This window comes from Crinia signifera, chromosome 5, assembly GCF_055691185.1.
Source record: "Crinia signifera chromosome 5, ASM5569118v1, whole genome shotgun sequence".
Taxonomy (NCBI): domain Eukaryota; kingdom Metazoa; phylum Chordata; class Amphibia; order Anura; family Myobatrachidae; genus Crinia; species Crinia signifera.
The window spans coordinates 312,050,680-312,071,535 of NC_139221.1; the positions used below are offsets into that span (position 1 = coordinate 312,050,680).

A 20,856-nucleotide genomic window follows, 5' to 3' on the forward strand; every position below is an offset into this window, starting at 1 on the left:
CACCCCCCCAATCCCCCGCAGACTTACCTATCTCGCTGGTCCCGGCGGCTCCGTTCTTCTGTGGTGGTCCTCAGCAGAAGAAGAACGGAGCCGCCGGGACCAGCGCGATAGGTAAGGCTGCAGGGGATTGGGGGGGTTTGCATGGGCGTCGGGGGATTGGGGGGGGGTTTGCATGGGCAGCGGGGCGGCGGGGGATTGGGGGTGCTTGGCAGGGCGGTGGCGGGGGGGGGGGCGCCCCCCCTAACGGCGGGGGGGCGCCCAAAACTTAGTTACGCCACTGCCACCCATAGTCTACATGGACATCATGTTGGCATGCGTAACAGGGTTAATAAAATTGCAGTAGGACTTCTGCAAACCCCAAATAATGGAATCTGATAATATAACTCCGTACTGGAACGTTTATGAGTGCTTCCCTTGATTGGCATTTCTGTTGAGAGTGGGCTGTTTTAAGAGCATTGATTGCTAAAGGGGCATACACACGCAGAGATTTGTGCTAAGCAATTTTGCTAAGCAATTTTCCTAAGCAATTTTGCTTAAGCAAAAAAAGGCCGGGTAGTGCTTCAAAATGAGAGATTGCGATCAGTATCTCTCATTCTGTACACACAGAGAGATTTGCAGTCATTTGCTAAGCAATCTGACTAGATTTTGACTGCATGCACTGACTTAGTTAGCAAGAGATATTTTATCTCTTGGAGCATACACACGGAGAGATCTGTGCTTACTTTCTAAGCAATCTAGTCAGATTGCTTAGAAAATAGCACAAATTTGCTCCGTGTGTACACCCCTTAAGTTAGAGCAGAGCTGGGATGATAACAATTCGGCATCAGGGGTGCGTCCTGAAGGCCTCAGTGCATGTAAGTGTGGAGGTGTTCTCAGTCCACTTTTAACGGTAGCAGCCACTGAGAGCTCTGGTGAGTGTCGGTTCTCCCCTCGGCTGGTGCCCCGAGGGGAGAACTGATTATATTATACAATAACTGACTATATTAGAGACAATAGTAGCAAAAAGCAAGAGAAAATAATAGACCAGATTGTGTGTAATGATTCGGTTGATATCGTTTTCAGATCGCAGTGAAGCCGCACGTACGCTGCTAAACCTCAAATGTGACGCAAGTGTCCAAGATGATACCGGACTGTCATGTCTGACTATGATGGTAATGAATATGCCGCCTGTGGTAAGTCTCCATTACGGACGTCTAAAGACTACTACTGAGAACCAACCTGATTCTGATCGGTTACGGTACAGGGGGTCCGAGATTACATCCCTTCGCATGCGACCAAAGGGGAAAGAATTAATTCGATGGTCGCCGACCATTAAATTATTTATCTCACCTTGGGAATAAAAGTCAATCTGAACTGACTTTTATTTCTGCCGCAGATCACCACCGAAAAGGGTCAAACGCCGACGTCAGGTGACCCATAAAGCACTGGGGGTACCCCTGCTCCAGCCTCCTGCCCGCCACCTCTGCAGCAAGTTTGAAACTCGCTGAAGTCGTTCACCCCTAGGCGCAACCCCCCCCCCCCCTTCACCATCGGACACGAGGCTGCACGAATGGGACTGCATCAGCCCCATGTTCAGCAACTTTCTGAACAATTGTTGCTTTTTGTGTCTATTTATATTATTGAGTCAGACATTGTTGCGGGATGTAATAACATCTACTTAAGTGTTGGCTCCATTCACAGTTTCCTGAATGCAATTGCAAACGATACATTGTCAGGTTGTTTTCCTGCATTAAGTCCTCGCATATCCTCCCCTATCATGTATTAATCTAATTCTTTCTCATTTACTCTGTACATTGCGTGCCTCTAGTTGCTTATACCTATAACTGTAGATGAGTCTCTGCCTTAAACTGTGTGTATGTTCTTCCCACACTCCCACTTTATATAATAGAGGTAGCCAAATGACATCCTGTTCTGATGATGTGACCTTGCTTAATGATCCTGTTACCTGCCTGGTCTATTATCTATACCATGACTGACTGGACTTCTGAGCACCCTTTATACTTTGCTTTATGACCCAAACTTAATTTGTATCTGCTATATAAACCACAAATAATAGCCAGTGGTCACTTTCACCTCAAGGGCAGAGAAATATGGGAACATAAATAGGTGGTAATCCTCCTGTGTATATACTACAGGGTTGCTGACCCTCCCGGAATTTCCGGGAGTAGACCCTCCCAGAATTTCCGGGAGTATCCCGAAAATCGGGTCCCCCTCCCGGCCCCCGGAAGGGTGGGCAACCCTCCCGGATTCAGGGGGGACCCCCGCTGTCCCCCGGATCGCGGCATTAAAATGCAGCAATCCTCGGGTCTCAGAGGAGGGGGCGGGGCTAAAACGACACAATCGCGTCATTTTTGCCCCGCCCCCTCCACGGAGATCCGTGAATTAGCTGTTTTACCATCATGGGGGCGCGGGCTTGGTGATGTCACTCTTAAGCCCCCGCCCCCTGAGCGGCTGCTGAAACTCTCCTCTCCGGGCTTCTCCCGGAGAGGAGAATAATTAAGTCGGCAACCCTGATATACTAGATGTTTATAGTTCAATGTTACTAAATATTAGTGCTGGGCAAGTTAATGCAGCAGCACTATAACGGCGATTCATTTTTTAAATGCCGTTAACGCGTGTGGGGTGCGGCAATGGGGGGAGTGGCGCCGCGGAGGCACAGAGTCTCTGACAGCATTACAGAGACCCTGCACCCCTCCAAAGATGGCCACTGCCGTGGGGGCGAACACGTTTTATGTTCTGTAATTACCAATGTGTGGGGTTTTTTTCCCTGTGGGGATCATTGTGTCTTATTTTTTTCTTGTGTGATGTTTTTCATCTGCACATGCATCTGAGTTGCAGCACACATGAGTCCTGTCAAAGTACAGATTCAGACCCATGCACCAAGAAGTTTGTTGGAAATGTGTTGAGCGTTGCTTGGCCAGTTCATACATCCATTCAGCTTTCAGTCCCTCTTAGCGCTGAAAAAATAAAAAAAATTAATAAAAATAGATGAAATTATTTTAGAAAATTTTGAAACAATATTTTATAAACATTGCTTATTGAATAGTTAATGTTCTGTTCATCTATACTCACCATCCTGTTAACACTGGAAGATATCACTGTTTGGGCGGTATTAAATGCTTTTTGCGAGCTGTGACAGCAAGCAGTGCTGACTGCTCGCTGTCACAGATCGCACGGTCAGTATTCAACTGACCCCCCCTACGCACGCTGTTTCCACCTCGCTGGAGTTTTACAGCAAGGTGGAGACGGGCAGGGGCAAATTTAGGGGTCAGGCCGCCCCTAGGCACACCATTTTTGGCCGCCCCCCCCCCAAGTCATATATATATATATATATATATATATATATATATATATATATGGATTACATATAAATTTTACTGCCCACCTCAAAAAAATGTAAAGCAGTCTGGACTGCTAACTGTATGGAGGATCGGGAGGGATAGTGAAATAACTGCGGGTTCCGGCAAGTGTGCGTTGCGTCATGACGTCACACAGCAGCCGTGGACCCTCATGCACTCAGTGACTTTCAGTATTTAACTAAACATAAAGCCTCCTTGAGACGCTGGCACATGTGCTTGGAGCATGAGGGGAGCATTCAGCGTCCGGGCAGTCAAACGCAGAGCCCAGAAGTCTGGCAACTTGGAGAAGCCAATTTCCTGGGCCAGGGCCTGTGGGGGCCAGGTATGAGCAGATGGGGCCGGTGTGTGATATAGAGACACAGATAGTCTCTATTTGATGCCTGGGAACTTCTGCTGCTGGGGAAAAGGCACACCCCTGCCCGACATGCTGCAAATACAGTGACTAGGGCTCTGTCCCACCCCCTGTCATAGGCCTGCCACCAGAAGTGTGTGACTTCTGCCTCCATGACGGCTGCCTCCACCTCCTCTTATAATGATCTATTCAAAAGATAGGAAAGGGGACATGGTCACACCCCCTTTCACGGTGGCCACGCCCCTAGTTTGTCCTGTTTTTTGAGACTGAAATGTTGGAGGGTATGAGAAAGGTTAGATAGAGCAGAATGGGGGGGGGGGGGGGGGAGAAAGGTTAGACAAGAGGGGGGGGGGGGAGAGAGACAGAGAAAGACAGAGAGAGAGAGAGGATATAAATAAAATATAAAGCATAGAGGGAGGGGGGAGGGGAGCGGGGGATGTGGTGCACTTTATACAATCCTATCCTAATCCCATCCCCCCCCCCTCCCCTACACCATATCAGTACCTGCTGTGTTGTGTAAACATAAGTGCTGCAATTTACCTCCAGCATTGAGGGAAGGTCAAGGTCTCCTGGTCGGCGACGGGTCTTTCACTCGTCTGCGCCGGGGTTCAGCTGCTGCAGAGCTGAGCTCTGTAAAATCTTTTCTGTAGTCGGCTTGGCTCCCTCCCATGCTACCGCGGCGCACAGCGTGATTCACGCCGGGGCTGGTCACTAGATAGTGACGTCGAGCCCCGGACGGCACCATCACAGAGGTAAGAGGGGAGAGGGGTTGGATCACCACTTCTCCGTCCCCGCACTGCCTGCCTGCCCGCTGCTCACAGGGAACGGGAAGTGTGTAAGGAAAGCGCTGTTGACACTGCCCATGCGGCATTACACAAATAGAATAAAAGGGTGCAGGGGGTGCCTGCAGAGCCATCGCCACTGCCGCCCTTGATTGGTGCCACCCTGAGGCCCGTGCCTCACGGGTCTAGGCACAAATCCGGCCCTGGAGACGGGGTATGTGGCCGCCAAAACAGCGAGGCTTGCAGCTAAATGCAGTGGGCTCCCTGCATTAGCAGCGAACCACACCGTTTGGGGGAATCCTCGCCGTCCTCTGACAGCGAGGATTCCCATGGAACTTTTAATACGGTGAGCGGCCGGCATGGGGGGTTAAACGTTGAGGGTCGCTTTTTTAGTCGATCCTCATCATTTAACCCCCTCGCTGGCAGCATTGAATACTGCCCTTTGTATGCAGCCATAGATTTTCAAATCCAATGCACAGCATTTGGTCTACTACTAGTGTATTTATATGTATATTGATATAATATTGATATTTTGTACAGATATTTGAAAGTGTTTAATGTGTTTTCTGTTTGTGTTATCTTTGTGCTTTAGGCCTTCCTGGCATTGGATCAGCTTCATACTAAAGATCGGGCAAACCGAAAGCAGCACTTTTATCTGAACCATGTGCTACCACAGACCTCAGGTTAGTATACCTCCCAACTTTGATCACTCCCAAATCGGGACCTGCTGCGCCAGAGGTGTGGCTGCCCCGAAAAACAGGGCGGGGCTAAGGGGAGTGTGGATGGGACCTTGGGTGAAGGGGTTGGGGCCTAGTGCTGCGACTAGGGATGTGCACCGGCCACTTTTCGGGTTTTGGGTTTTGATTACCTTGAGGTTTTGGGTTCTAATGGGTTTTGGCAAAACACCTCCTAAGTGTTTTGTGTTTGGATTTTATGGGTTTTGGGTTCTGATTTTTTTGTTAAAAACGCATAAAAACTGCTAAAATCGCAGAATTTGGGTTTTTTTTTTGCCCCAACGCTATATTAACCTCAATAACATTCATTTCCACTCATTTCCAGTCTATTCTGAACACCTCACACCTCACACCTCACAATATTGTTTTTAGGGCAAAAGTTTGCACCGAGGTACTGTAGCTGGATAACTATGCTAAGCCACACAAGTGTGTGGCACAAACACGCAGCTCATGTAAGAGTGGCACTGCAGCGGCAGACAGGATGGCAGTTTAAAAAACTAGGCCCCAAAAAGACCCCTATCTGGCTTGATCGTGCACTGTTTACCATGTGCAGCCAAGGAGCAGTGGGCATTTCATGCAGCACAGAGTTTGTCTGCAAGTGTGTAACTGTTTTGATCAGTTTAACATCCAACAAGACCCCTATCTGGCTTGCTTGTGCACTGTTTACACAGTGCAGCCGAGGAGCAGTGGGCGATTGGTGCAGGAATCAATTACTCTCATTAGTGGAATGCAATCAGTTGTATGCATTGAAAAGACAAGTCCGTCATACGAATGACTCTAAGCAGTGGGCACCAGACCAGACAGGTAGATGAGGCAGTAGTAGGCACCACAAGGTAGATACTGCAGTACTAGGCACAAGACCGTTAGATAAGGCAGTACTAGGCGCCAGAGGGTAGATACGGCAGTATTAGGCAGTGAGCCCCAGACCAGACGGTAGATACGGCAGTATTAGGCAGTGAGCCCCAGACCAGACAGGTAGAGATACGCCAGTATTAGGCAGTGAGCCCCAGACCAGACGGTAGATATGGCAGTACTAGGCACCAGACAGGTAGATAAGACAGTACTAGGCACAAGACAGGTAGATACGTCAGCAATACTAGTATTGTGCACCAGCAGAATTTATAATAATTAATTTTATTATTAGGTACTGCTTGGCAGTGGCACTCAGTGGCACACGTCAGTGCACAAGCAGCATGGAATTATTTTTTACAGTCCCACACAGCACAAGTATTATTTTTTTTATTAAATTAGATATACAGTAGCAGCCTGGCAACAGTGGACTGAGTAAATAATACTGGCAACCTCTATTCACAGTATTCAGTGCAGGCAGGCAGGCAGCACCAGTGGACTATATATAATTCAATTAATTATTAATAATATCAGTGGCAAACGCAGGATTTTCAGAAGGGGGTTTCCAGAGGGGCGGAGCAAAGCACAGAGATGGACACTTAGGTGCCCCAGTATACGCCGGGTCAGTTAGACCAAATGTATATAAATAATAATAATAATAATAGTAATAATAAAATTTTCTGGTGGGAGGACAGTTTGCTTGACTGCAGATATCTCCAGTTCCCGGAAAAAAAATTCTTAGATTTTAATGGAATTTAAATTCACCTACCAAATGGTATTGGGGACTAGGGATCAGAGTTCAGGAGGCAGAGCAATCTGCCAACGAGAATATAAAACTACATACCAGGTGTGTGGAGCTGGAGCAGTAACCAGCTGCTGGAAGGCTGATATCTCTGGTTGTGGGAACAGTAGAGACAAGCTACTAGTGTCCATCAAAGGGGGAGAGTCCCAGCTTTTGGAATATACCCTCAGAAAAACTCTAAGTCAGAAAGAACCTGAAATATCTGACTGGGAATAGCAATTAACATGCTTGAATGGGGACCACTGCTTTGAAGTCAAATATCTCCGCTTCCCAAGGGCCGATTTTTAAAATTCTTGTACCTATGGAAAGAGGGGACCCTCAGCTTTCAGACCAGACTCCTGGGGGGTTTCTGGGTACTCAGAAACCCCCCCCCCCTGCGTGCGCTACTGAATATAGCAGCCTAGTAGGCAGGGGCGTAACTATAGCACCGCAGCCCCCGCCACCGCGGGGGGGCGCTGTGCATGTGGGGGCGCCGGGGGCTGCGGTGCTATAGTTAAACCTCCCCCTCAATCCCCCGCAGACTTACCTTTCGCGCTGGTCCCGGCGGCTCCGTTCTTCTGCTGAGGACCACCACAAAATGGCCGCCCCCATATAGCAGACAGTTCTCTGAAACTGTCTGCTGTATGGGGGCGGCCATTTTCTGGTGGTCCTCAGCAGAAGAACGGAGCCGCCGGGACCAGCGCAATAGGTAAGGCTGTGGGGGATTGAGGGGGGGTTTGCATGGGCGGCGGGGTAGGGGTGCTCGGCGGGGCGGCGGGGTAGGGGTGCTCGGCGGTGCGGCGGGGTAGGGGTGCTCGGCGGGGCGGCGACGGGGAGGGGCGCCCCCCCATAACGGCGGGGGGGCGCCCAAAACGTAGCTACGCCACTGCTAGTAGGTAGAGAAAATAAACTATTAGGTAGGTAGGCAGGCAGGCAGGCAGTAGCACTGCCAGTGTTCACCACAAAAGGTAGTTATTATATTACACACCACCAGTAGCTTTATGCAGCGCATCAGCAGAATTTATAATAATTAATTTTATATTAGGTACTGCTTGGCAGTGGCACTCAGTGGCACACGTCAGTGCACCAGCAGCATGGAATTATTTTTTACAGTCCCACACAGCACAAGTATTATTTTTTTATTAAATTAGATATAGCAGCCTAGTATGTACTAGGTCAGGGTTGCCGACTTTTTAATGCTCCTCTCCGGGCTTCTCCCGGAGAGGAGACTTTCCTTACCCGATCGGGGGCGGGGCTTGACGGTGACGCCATTAAGCCCCGCCCCATTACGGGAAATAGTAGAAATGACTGATATCCATGGAGGGGGCGGGGCTAAAATGACGCGATTGTGCCATTTTAGCTCCGCCCCCTCCTCTGAGACCCGCGAATTCCGGGAGGGTCGGCAACCCTGTACTAGGTAGGTACACTAGGTAGGCAGTAGCACTGCCAGTGGCAACAGTGGACTGAGTAACTAAATAATACTGGCAGATTCAGTGCAGGCAGCACCAGTGGACTATATATATAATAATATTAATTAATATATAATATAATAATATTACAGGCACAGCACCAGAGGTAGGCCCCAGCACAGAGGAGACAGTAGTACTACAGGTACACAGTTAGACTGTTCTCCTAAGCACAGGAGAATAGAGTACACAGCAGCACTGAGGGAGACAGCCCCAGCGAATAAAATAATTAATTACAGCACAGCACACCAGAGGTAGACCGCACAAGCTCAAGCTCAAGCCCCAGCAGCAGCACCAACACACCCTCTCCCAACCCACTACTAGCAGCTATTTAAAGCCTCGCGAAATCCGGCGCCGGGAGATGACGTTCTGACCACGCGGACGGACCTGAATCAGGCGGGAATCTCCGAGCGCTGCTCGGAACCGGGCTCGTAATGATGACGTCCGTGGGGGCTTGGATCTCCGGAATCCGAGTCTGCACATCTCTAGCTGCGACCCCCATTTTTTATCATTTTCAGGGGTGTGCCCAGTGCTCTCCTAGCGACTGGGTAGCCCCCCTGCCCCCTCCCTGCCCTTTTTGCTTTACTAACAAAGGTGAATCGGGCCCCTTGATAAGTAGTATTGTTTAATGGTGTGCATAGATTGCTGCTATTAAACTTCTTTCCATTCTTCATGAAAACAGATGTAAAAAAAAACATATTTTAATATCAGCTTTGCCGTCTACAATAATGTTACCACGTATATACCTTGCAAGTTGTGCACTTGGAAAATGCTTTGGGATTAGAGTAGACATTGATTTTCCAGCTTCAGCTAACCTGATTATTGCTGTGTTCCTCGCATTCCATAAAGACTTTTTAGCACCTTCCATTTCTAACCATATAAATGCTTTCTTTCCTCCCTGGTTACCTCCGATTACTGTATTTCTTATATAACCATTTTGGTTGCCTTTTATCTGCAGAAATATCTCTGCTTGCAGGGGCAAACGCAGGATTTGCAAGGGGGGTTTCCAGAGACGGGTGGACAGACGCATGGGGTTGAGACTAAGGGGAATCGTCATATACACAGGGCCGTCTTAACATTAGGAAGGGCCCCTGGGCAACCTAGTTCACTGGACCCCCCCCAAATTAGTTTGCCCAGGAGCCCACAGTCACCTCCCCAACCCTCACCTCTCTGGCTCCGTGCGGCAGCCAGTCAGCTTCCGGCGGCCGGGGATCCGATCATCTTCGCTGGGGGATCCGGGCAGCGGGATCAGGGCAGCGGCGGTAGCTAGGAGCCTGCCCTGAAGTGGCAAAGCGCTATTAACTGGCGGGGCGGGAAGCGCTGTTGCATTTGAAAAGACTGGCCAGACGCTGATTGGCTGAATTCAGCCAATCAGCGTTCGGCCAGTCTTTTCAAATGCAGCAGCGCTTCCCGCCCCACCGGCAAATAGCGCTAATGGGAAAGATGGTGGCCGGGTGGCGGGGATCCGACCATCCTCGCTGGGGAAGGGGATCAGGGCGGCGGTGGCGGTAGCTAGGAGCCCAAAGCGGCAAAGCACTATTTGTCGGCGGGGGCGGGAAGCGCTGTTGAATTTGAAAAGACTGGCCGGATGCTGATTGGCTGAATTCAGCCAATCAGCATTCAGCCAGTCATTTTAAATGCAGCAGCGCTTCTCGCCCCCCCTGCCGGCAAATAGCGCTTCGCAGCTTCGGGCTCCTAGCTACCGCCACCGATGCCCTGATCCCCCTGCCGGATCACCCAGTGAGGGTGATCAGAACCCCGGCACACGGACCCCCGAAATTAAATTCACTGCTAGCTAGGAGGTGAAGCGCTATTTGCCGGCGGGGTGGGAAGCGCTGTTGCCTTTTCAAAGACTGGCCGGATGCTGATTTTTTGAATTCAGCCAATCAGCGTCCGGCCAGTCTATTCAAATGCAACAGCGCTTCCCGCCCCGCCGGCAAATAGAGCTTCGCCGAATCAGGCTTCTAGCTACCGCCACCGCCCTGATCCCCCTGCCCGGATCCCCCAGCGAGGGTGAGCGGATTCCCGGACCCCGGCCACCATCTTTCCCATTGGGCTGGGCCGGGGGCCCCTAGGTCCTAGGGTCCCCGGGCAACTGCCCATCGTGCCCAATGGGAAAGACGGCACTGCATATACATGGTCCATTAAACAAGTGTAAATAGATACACAAATTATATACAATACATACAGATGTAGACGGGCTAATCTTTGCAGGGGCTGGCGATTCTGGCTACTGCCAGTCTTTGCAGGGGCGCGCGCACGTGATGCTCGTGCGCCCCATGACAACGGAGCCTTATGCCGGTCGCCGCCGTCGCTGCCGGTCCCCCTCGCCGCCCCGACTCCCCCCGAACTGGGCAGCATCTCCCTGAAGCGGAGACGGGCAGGGAGACGCTGCCCAGCCCCTGTGTTACTGGGACGCGCGTGCGCGTGATACACATGTAGGGTGGCCAATCCTGGGATCGGCGGGATCCCGGGATTTGTCCCCCAAAACGCCGGGATTTCAGGATTAGACTGCGCAGAAAGGTCCCAGGTGAGGCAGCCATGTTGAGCGCATTAGATGGGATTATCCTTGGTGGAGTTGGTCACATCTAGAAGACATTATTTAGAATGGGTTGCTGCATTGCAAAACCGACAGCCGCGGAGGATGCCGACTGAACTTGATTTTTTTAAAGGGCCAACGCACTACATCCTGGCGCTTAATGGAAATGTCAACATTCTGTCATTGTTGACATTTTGCTGGTGCAGGCTTATTGGGTCAGAGGTTGCACATGTGCAGTTGGCGTTACTATGGAAACTGACCGAGGAAACAACGTGAGAGCTGTCGTTCAAGGATGTCTACATTTTAACTGGATATCATCACTTTGACTTAATGCATTGGTGTCCCTACATCAGCTGTTACCTGGTGCAGGAGGGCCTATTTCATGCCCACAAAAAGGGATTTGGCATCGTGAGTAGGGATCATGGCCTTGCAGCTCATTCAATCGTTTTAGGCACTTTGGGTGTCCTGGAGATGCAGGCCGCTGTCAGGGACCAGACTGTATGCAGTTCTGGCTCCTCTACTGTGACAGTATCCTGTCACTAAGAAGGAGTCAGTATTTTGATGTCACCCCTTGGTGGATGACACCTGCGTATGCCCCCCCCCCCCCCCCCCCCTAATGACTCCACTGACTTCATGAAAGCATAAAATCCATATTCACAAATGAAATGCTACCAGGCCACAATAACTGTTCCCCTTGCCCTGTGCCTTGCCTTATGCCGTCCACACACGGTGCGATTTAGGCTATCGATTTCGACTATATAGTCAAAATCGATAGCTAATTAGTTCAAATTGCACCATTAAGCCACACCGAACCCAATGCGCAGCATCAGAATTGGAATTAGAAACGGACTATGCAGCACAGTCTATTTGTACTATCTCGTAATGAGGGCCCCCAACGCAGTCCCTCCCTCCCTGCCAGCCGATGCCGCAACGCCGCTGTGTCCCATATATATAGAAATCAATATGGGTGGCCGCCGAATAGGCCTGTGTGTACACACCTTTACATGTAATGGCTGATGGTTATTCTACATCTTACAAAAATGTTATTTATGCTTCCTACCGTTAAGTGTTCAGCAAACTCTATTTATATCCATTAATGTATATTAACAGTATTGTGTCACCTTTTTTTAATTTACTGTCTGCTACATTTTTTCTTCTGCTTGCGCTGTAGTGTTTATACTGTGACAGTAGCCAGGTGCTGCAAATGTTACAGTGCAGCACCAGACTCCTCTCAATAAGAAGGAGTCAGCACTTTAATGTCACCCCTTGGTGGCTGACACCTGTGTGTGGTCTGCTTCCCCCTAATGATGCCACTGACTTCATGACAGCATGGTGGCATAAAATAATAATTGTTGCATTTTTTATGTTCCATGAGGAGATCAGTCCTGGGGACCCCTCATCTCTTCTACAAAAGTGTTTGTGTTATGTGTTATGCCTTCAGCTCATCATAAAGTCTCAGAGAATATTTATTTGGATTATTGTTACTGTCTTTATAACATCACAGATTTGTTTTATCTAACATGCATTCGTTTTTTCTTTTAAACCAGGTTTCCACGGAACGCAAGCCAAATCTCCAGTAAGTGCCTTTGTAACATAAGAATAAATAGAATTAGTGCAAATTAATCATAATTGTAATTTATTTTTTAAATACATTTGTAAGTTGGATATATGAGGTGTATTTTATATAAATATATATTTTCATCACAATATTTTACCATTAGTGTGGACCAGAGCCTTGCAACCATGTGCTGTTGGAGGACCCTGCTCCTTCCATTGTATAATTCTGAATCTCCAGCTTCTTTGCAGACTTCATTTCTTCCTCTCATTGCCATGGGCAGATGATTCTCTTCCCTCACTGATTTAATTACACAAGTGTACAGGTCAGTGCAGCAATGTACTGCAACGGCCCCCTCGCCCCCATACTGAAGGGTATTACCATCATACACCAGCCCCCTATATCATAGTGGGTGGGCGAGGACATCATGACAGCTCACCCACAGTGCAAGAGGCAGACGCTTTGAGGTGGAGGAAGACAGGGATCAGCAGTAGGGTGAGGCTCTGTACTCAGTGTATCCCACCCTTTGTGGCGGCACCAGTCGTACCACCATCCTTACGTCCCTGGATCATGGCCACCTAAATAAACGCTCTGAAATAATCTGTGTGTTTACATTCCCCTCCTCACTTCATGGCAATTGTAACATGATGCCCTGTTCTCACTAGCACAACCACAAGTGGGCAAGTAACTGTTTATACTATTCACTATTGTGTGAAACCAGAGCGACTAAAGTTTGCACACCACACATGGCCGGTCGCCACCACTAGGCAGCTTTAGGCATTTGCCTGGGGGCGCTGGCTTCTGGAGGGCGGAACTTGGGAGCAGGTCCCCCCTGGATCCAGGTGAGTGGCATCCACAACTTTCTCCGCCCCCCCCCCCCCACCCCGGTGGAGTGACTTGGTGGCCGCATCCCCCCCCCCTGCCCCCACCCCATGGAACGACTGTGTAGCCGCCGCATCAGCCACCCCCCCGCCGCATCGTCATCACACATTCCCCCCTTGGAGAGACTCTGCGGTGGCCGCATCCCCCCGCCCCCCAACTATGGAACAGGTGAACAGCGGGGCACCCCCCCCCCCCCTCCTTGCACCGGCCCTGACACCACACATGATAATAAAACGTTACTTTTCACTGACTTCTATTTGCGGCATTGAATGATTTTTCCTGTCTCCGACCATCGAATGATTTTTCCTGCAGCGGAGGAATGCGAGGGGATGTATTTTCAATACACTACCCCTCACATGGTATGGGGGAGGGAATCGGCGTGGGGGGTGGGGTATTCGGCGGGGCGGCGTGTCAAGTGCTCATTTAGCCGCGATGTTCGCAGCATACTGATCAAACCAGAATCAGTCACTATGGCCCTTATTCTGATCGGTGCGGATATATCCGCGTGCGTTCGGCCCGCCGATGTTTTGTGTCTGCGCATGTGCAGAGGCGTCTCTGCGCATGTGCGAGCAGGGCGTACGGCCAAATCCCGCATGATATGTGAACACTCCGAACAGGGGGTGGAGAGGGGCGTGAAGGGCTATTTGGGCTCATTACCATATGCATACACCCCGCGTTTCATGGGCGTTCCCATGCAAACGCTGGGCGTACGTATGGTAATGCGGCCGTGACGCACGTGTAGGGGGCGGACATATGACATCGCCGGATGTCAGCTGCCCGCCCAGATCCCTGCTTTTGCACGGAAAAATGTCCGTGTGGTCTGAGGTTGCGGGTGCTGGTGGAGCACACGGTCCTGCATTCGATGGTCTGCGACCATCGAATGATGGGGGAGGTTCCCTGAGATGGAGGAGGCGTATTACGTGAAAAATACACGTGCGGTCCGTTCGGACAGCTTCTTACCGCGTACGGACGGAGTTGGCGATCCGTATGGAAGGCGGGGTTTCGCACGCACGGTCCTGGCCGCATAATCGGCTCTGGCCGCACCGATCAGAATAAGGGCCTATATCTGAATGAGGTCAGTAATCTTTAGCAGTAGGGCCAGCCCTTCTAAACTGAATGCTATTGGTTTTCTCCAGATGTAGGCAACGAACCCTTCTCCCCCACCCCCCGCCCCATATTTGCGTATGATATTTAGGGAATAAATATATTTTATTCAGACTCATATGTTTTATCCTTAGAACGCTCCAGTTTCCATAACACAGCCTTCTGCTGTATTTATGTTCCAGGCAGACGGCGTTAGTCAATGTGATACTTTGAAATTAACACCAAGCAAAACCCACGTTAACATTTAATCATCAGGGTGTGATGAGTGGGCAGGAATTAATTGCTAATTCCCCGGCTGAACACGCAGTACAACATTGACGCATCAGGTTTCAATCATCACATTACCGAAACGCTGTGAATTGAAGCTGATTCAATAAAACAGAAATAATCTTCCCGCTTGTTCCGGAAAACATTTCCGTAATATTTTCTCCTGTTCTTTTGGGTATAAATCGTGGACCCACCTTCTTGCGTCATCATAGGAGCGGTGAGGCAGGGATCTGCTAGAACTGAGCTGTAAATATAGGTTTATGGCATAGAATTATGTTTGAACTGTGGAGTTACTACAGTAAGTTACCTGTAACTAAAACTGCCTGAATTCTATAAGAAGAGAATGTCCCCACTTCATACTTGCCAACTCTCCCTGATTGTTAGGGAGACTCCCTGACTCCCTAAGGAGCTGGAAATCTTCCTTATTATCCACATTACAGTATGTAGCTATTCACATGGGTGGGATGTAAGAATAGCAGCAGTCTCTGTACTACTTACAACTAGAGATGGTCATCGTTGCCTTTGCCATCGATGGCAATAGTGCAACTGGCCATCGATAGTGTCATACTATGCAGTGGATGACAATAAATGTGTTTACATATCGATGGTCCTCCATTTTCTTTAACTGATTGGCCTGTGGGCCAATCAAAACACACCAGCAGGGCTTCATGGATGTTGGGGGCAAGGCCATCTTAAGAGCATTAGGGGCCCCCGGACAAGGTAGTACAGTGGGGCCCTTAACCAATATATATATATATATATATATATATATATATAAACATACATATTTCAATATAATTGGAAGCAGACTACTGAGGGTGCAGGGGTACCAGCGTCACTGCTTACCAGTCCGTTCCCTGCCACATGCTGGGCTCCAGAGCCCCGATCACCGTAAGTCCTGCACCCGAACTTACGGTTTCCAGCTGTGCGCAAAGCAGGGAGCGCTTGTCTGCAACGTTTCACCTGCCCCACTTCCTGAATGTCACCAGTCAACAGGGGGGGGTCAAGACTTGGGGTTTGGGCCCCTAGGGTTATGGGGCCCTTGGACAACTGTCCACCAAGACCATGGGCTAAGACGGCCCTGGTCGGGGGGCATGATATTGATGGTGGGAAATCTGGTTCTCCCCCATCGATGGAAAAACTATTCTACATTGGCCATAAACCGTAGATCAGGGGTTCCCAAACTTTTTTGAATCACGGCACTCTGAAGCATCAGAAATGTTTTCCCGGCACCCATAGGCTAAAGGTTTCTCATTAAGAAAGTCAGAAACAAATATTAAGTTAGATAAATTATGTTTATATCTCATCCTTAGGGTCAGTTATGGGGTAATGGACAGGATTCCCTTCTGTTTGTCCATAATTTGACTATTATATTGAGCATAAATAACTTGAATTGTTCCTGGACCATCAACCCAGGGCACCCCTGAAAGTCCCCCAAGGCACCCCAGGGTGCCACGGCACACAGTTCGAGAACCACTGGCATAGATGATTTTGAATCATCGATAGTCGAAGGCCATGCCTACTTACACCCTTGGACAGGAACAAGGAGAGTTAGTGATGTCACTGTGCTATGGTTGGGGGGCTACCTGACAGGGGGCATGGGGGTACCCTGCATCCACCCTTAATCTAGCAATGGCGAGTGGATAGCGATGTGCAATAGTTTTGCAATTCATTTGCAAATTTGCATCTACTGCTTAGCCATTACCTTCACCAACTAACTTCACGCCCTAAAAATGGGTGTTTTTCAGCGGATATCCTGCAAACAATAACTAGGCCCCATTACCGTATGCTACAGATGCATTGCTAATCTCTCCTGCCTTAGGCTGTTGTTAAATAGCCTCAATACCCAAGGAGATCATGGAGAATCAGCTTTTAATAATGAGTTAAGGTAAGTGGATAGTCTCCATAAAGTGAGATTACTAATCATCCAATACATGGGCGCAGAACTGATTATTTTATTAGCTCCAGGCTCCTTTCCTCCTTCCCTCCATTCCTTAGTCCACTAGTCTCCTTACCAATTCCATTGAGGATCCAACCTCCGAGCGGTGAGAGGCTGGCTGCGACCTGGCTGAATGGATGGCGGGCGGAGTGACAAGCAGCGCTGCGGGAGAGACCCGGCGGTGCGCACACAAGTTAACACAACTTGTAAGTGAGTCGGCTGGATAGCACAGACACTACACTGCCGCGGCCCGAGCTGCAGCAACGCGGGTAACACAGATAGGCCCTGGTTGGGCCCTTCAGATTGCCGGGGCCCATCACACATGTCCCCCTTGACCCCCCCCTGTCGCCGGCCCTGGTCCTGATTTAAACTCTTCACTCTTCGTCCCTTCCGAATCATTTCATGGTCATTGGGTAATTTCCGTGGATGATAATGTACTGAATGGCTGCAAGAAAGCCGCAGTAACTCTGCCACACTTCTGTGCATTAATGTCTGTCTTTCACAATAACATTATCAACGTAACATAAACTGAGTTTACCAAGCTGCGACTTTATCACTGCATCACCTTCATTTTACACTCCATGCCAGGCTACATCATGGGGCCGATTCAGATGCATGCACAGGTCCAAATTCGTCCCCTCTTCCGATTAACGGAGGACCGTGCATGTGCACCTCCGCATGTGTGAGCCCTCTGTACGAGCAGAGGCTCCGAATGCCTGTGCTCGCAGGCTGATTGACACCCTGCGGGCGTTTGAGGTCCTGCCGCTGGCATTTTCCAGTAGTGTCCTAGCCATTGGGAGGAAGGACCGCTGATGTCACAGCCCCTCCCTTAAAATGCCTGTAAGCGCATGCGGTTTTTCTGACACTCCCCTAAAACTTCTGATTTCCACCTCCAAATCCTGGCTTCCTGCGGTCAAATTGCGAGGGGATTGCAATGACAATCCATACCCTTTTTCTGTTGCTGTCGTGGCTCACATATGTGCGCTACATTCAATGTGCATGTCCAATTGATAATTACTCGACTTGTAAATGCGCAATTCAGGCCTAAAATCAGGTGCAGTTCGCACTTTAGGGGGTGAATTTTTTGCCCTGTCACAAACATCCTGATAGCATGCGTGATGTGCGTGCCACTAACTTTCTGCTTCTTCCTCATTTTCTGCTGTAGCTGGAAGTCATCGTCCGATCCCGGCAGCTAGACATTATCATGCACCCAGTTATTCAGAAATTAATTGAAGTCAAATGGAATTTTTTTGGCAGGTAAGCCTTGAGAGCGTTTCATTGAGCTAATTGATAGTGCCTGGGGGCGAATCTCTCTCTCAGCTGTTTGAGATGAAAGCCGGCTCTGTCTTCTCTTCCCCTGCAGGAAGAAAATCGCTATAATGCTGTCACTGAATCTTCTATTCATCATCTCGTGGACAGCTCTGGGAATCGCATCCTCGCTGCGAAGAACTGAGGATGCCCCTTATAAATTTCCAGCGGTATGTCATGGCATGTGCGATCAGAGGAAGGGATTACATTGTGGAGTCTCCGGAAACTGATTGTTAAACAAGCACGTCCTATGCAGTAGTGGAAATAAACTGCTCTTTATTCTGGTTATTAATAATAATAATAATAATAATAATAATAATTTTTATTTGCTTTCTCCAATCAGTGCAACAGCCCAAAGCTAACTCACCCTATGGGCCCTCAAGAAGACCTGAACACTGGGCTGCAAATGTTCGGAGCCTGGCGTTCAGGTAAATGCCGCCCTGTGCACAGCTGTGAATACATTTGCAGCCGTGCACACAGGGGGAAATCCATTCTCAATCACTCTCCATGGAATGGATTTCACCCTGTTCGCAGCGCCAAGTATGGCTAGATTAATTTGTTGCGGCGATCACTGTGGAGAGATGAAGGCCGCTGCCGACGTCAGTGGTCCTCCCTCTCCATGGCCGGGCCTGCCATGAGCGGTCTTCTAATAGTCACTCGAGCTGTGATTCACAGCCCAGCGAACTGGGCAGAATTAGCCCCTACATGGTGCATAACTGCTTATGCACAAACACCTAGTTGTCAGCTGTGCAGTTTAAACGCCGGCCTAAATGAACCATATTATATGTAACTAGTAAGCCTGCTTGAAGCAAAAGCTTTGAAAGCTAGCCTGCTAACTTCTGTGTTTCTGCATGTGTGAGAAAGAGATGTAGTCTACTCTCTGCCAGCAGATGGCAGTGTTTCAGAGATTCAGGGACAGGACACTAGACATTTGTCCTACACCAGTCATACGAGTAGATGTACTGTATATTGTGTTATATAAATGTGAATTGTAGTAAGTTGCATCACTGCTCTACACTTGTTTTTCGGGAAGTCCCTCTGCTGCCATTATTCAACATGATGCAGCTAGTAAAGAGACACTTCTGCAGTTCCCCAGAGTCATGTTGTGATTTGCACACAGGCCACCTAACATAAAAACTCCTTGTTTTGAGAGACCACCAGGACATTCATATGCTTTGGGTTAAACCACACTTTGAATATATTGTTAAGGATATTGATTGTATTTATGCCACATAAGACGCACAGGAGTCACGTCCTATGTTTCTTATTTCGTCATTATAGGACAGCTGGAGGATTATTGTTATTTTCATAGCCCTGGGTCTGACACTTTACCAGATCGCGGAAGAATTTAAAGAAATCTATCAGTCAAAGGTCAAAATGAATCTCTGGAAAGATTGGAGGAAAAAGGAACTGGAGAAAGATCTGCAATACTGTCATCCAATGTGGCCAGAGGTATTTTATGTGAAACAGATACAGTTTCAATGTGTGCAGCTATAATTATAGCAGACTAGCGGCCCGCCCCGGCTTCGCACGGGAAGCACTAATTATCTATAGCCAGATGACTTCTGGTGGATGGATGGGGGCGGTCATTAAGTTTTATCTATAGGTACAGTGCCGATGGTCAATCTGGTTCTGTTGCACAACTTTGGTGCGTTTAAGTTGCGAATAAGCATCACCGGTGATCCAACCTTCAATGTTGATACGTGCGGTGGCATTCCAGGTGGTTCCAATGAATTCAAAAATTCAATCGGATAATTGACGGCTTGTTCTTTGTCCATTACTGTGTCGATCGATTTGTATTTGACTGTTTTGCCGGGCAGTTTAAATTGAATTTGCTCATTGAGCTTGTTGACATCATCATTTTTTGGTGCCAAAACTGCAAGTTCGCACAGCCAATCCGGATTTTTGTAGTTGGTTGTTAGATTTGGGAACACCTTGTCGACAGCGGCTTGAATATTCAGTTGCATTTGACAGAAGTTCAGCGGAAACGAAATCTCGTTCGTAGCACGATCAATTAATTGGCAAAAAAAGAAAAAACATTCTGTTGATCCGATCGCAACCAATCTTCACAGGATCACCCTATAATGGGGCTTATGAGGCTATATGAATTAATCATGTTGGCCTAAAATACACCTGGAAATACCTTTGGCAGGAGAGCACAGCCCAGGTCAAATCTAAAAGGCAATATAAAAATAGAGCACAGTATCAATGATATCCCTTGTAGTCCCAGTGTGGCCCGCCATTTCCATACACTAGTATGGGGAGTGGGACCCACATGCATCAATCTCCAAGGGCCAAATATAATAAGGTATGATAATCAGAAAGTGAGACATTTTGGGAGAGTTTTCCTTTTTTTTTTTTAAGCGACAATCATTTACAATGGACAACCAGGTTGATTTTGCCGTGTAAATGATTGCCGCTTTAAAAAAAATGGGAAAACTCTCCCAATATCTCTCACTTTCTGATTCTCACACCCGATTACATTTGGCCCCAAGTACTGAAAGTTTTTAGAGTTTATAAATAAATAAAGCATTTTTTGAAAAAGAATTGCAAAATATTCTATATTTTTTTTATTTATTTTTTACAATACATTTTTTTATTCTTTTAAAGTAAAATAAATACACAAAAGAGGATTTGGAAGCCTAAAGGCCTGTACACACTGGGCGATGCCGGTGGGTGACGAGCGACGGGAGTGTACATGCACAGATGACTGAGCGGGTCGTTAACAACCGTCGGAAGCGTACATCTTCCCTCGGTGGGTTCATACACACTGGGCGATATGCTGAGCGATATCGCTCAGAAGGGCTAAAATGAGCGATATCGATTATGTGTGTACGGGGCTTAAGTTTGGGCATTATAGAAACCTATGTCTAGAACCAAATATATTACAGTCAAGAGGGTCACTAGATGACAAAAAGGGGTACATTTACTAAAGCTTC

At 48.5% G+C, this 20,856-nt stretch overlaps 1 protein-coding gene across 1 annotated transcript in view; it reads left to right on the top strand.

The window, feature by feature from the left end:
- Positions 1-20,856, top strand: part of LOC146081331 (uncharacterized) — a 97,475-nt gene that overhangs the window by 7,981 nt on the left and 68,638 nt on the right. The window contains exons 7-12 of the mRNA XM_083189481.1: positions 1,063-1,172; positions 5,086-5,176; positions 12,410-12,438; positions 17,775-17,866; positions 17,973-18,087; positions 19,199-19,369. Of these exons, the coding sequence (XP_083045607.1) occupies positions 1,063-1,172; positions 5,086-5,176; positions 12,410-12,438; positions 17,775-17,866; positions 17,973-18,087; positions 19,199-19,369 (608 nt within the window). The remainder of the gene's footprint in view (positions 1-1,062; positions 1,173-5,085; positions 5,177-12,409; positions 12,439-17,774; positions 17,867-17,972; positions 18,088-19,198; positions 19,370-20,856) is intronic.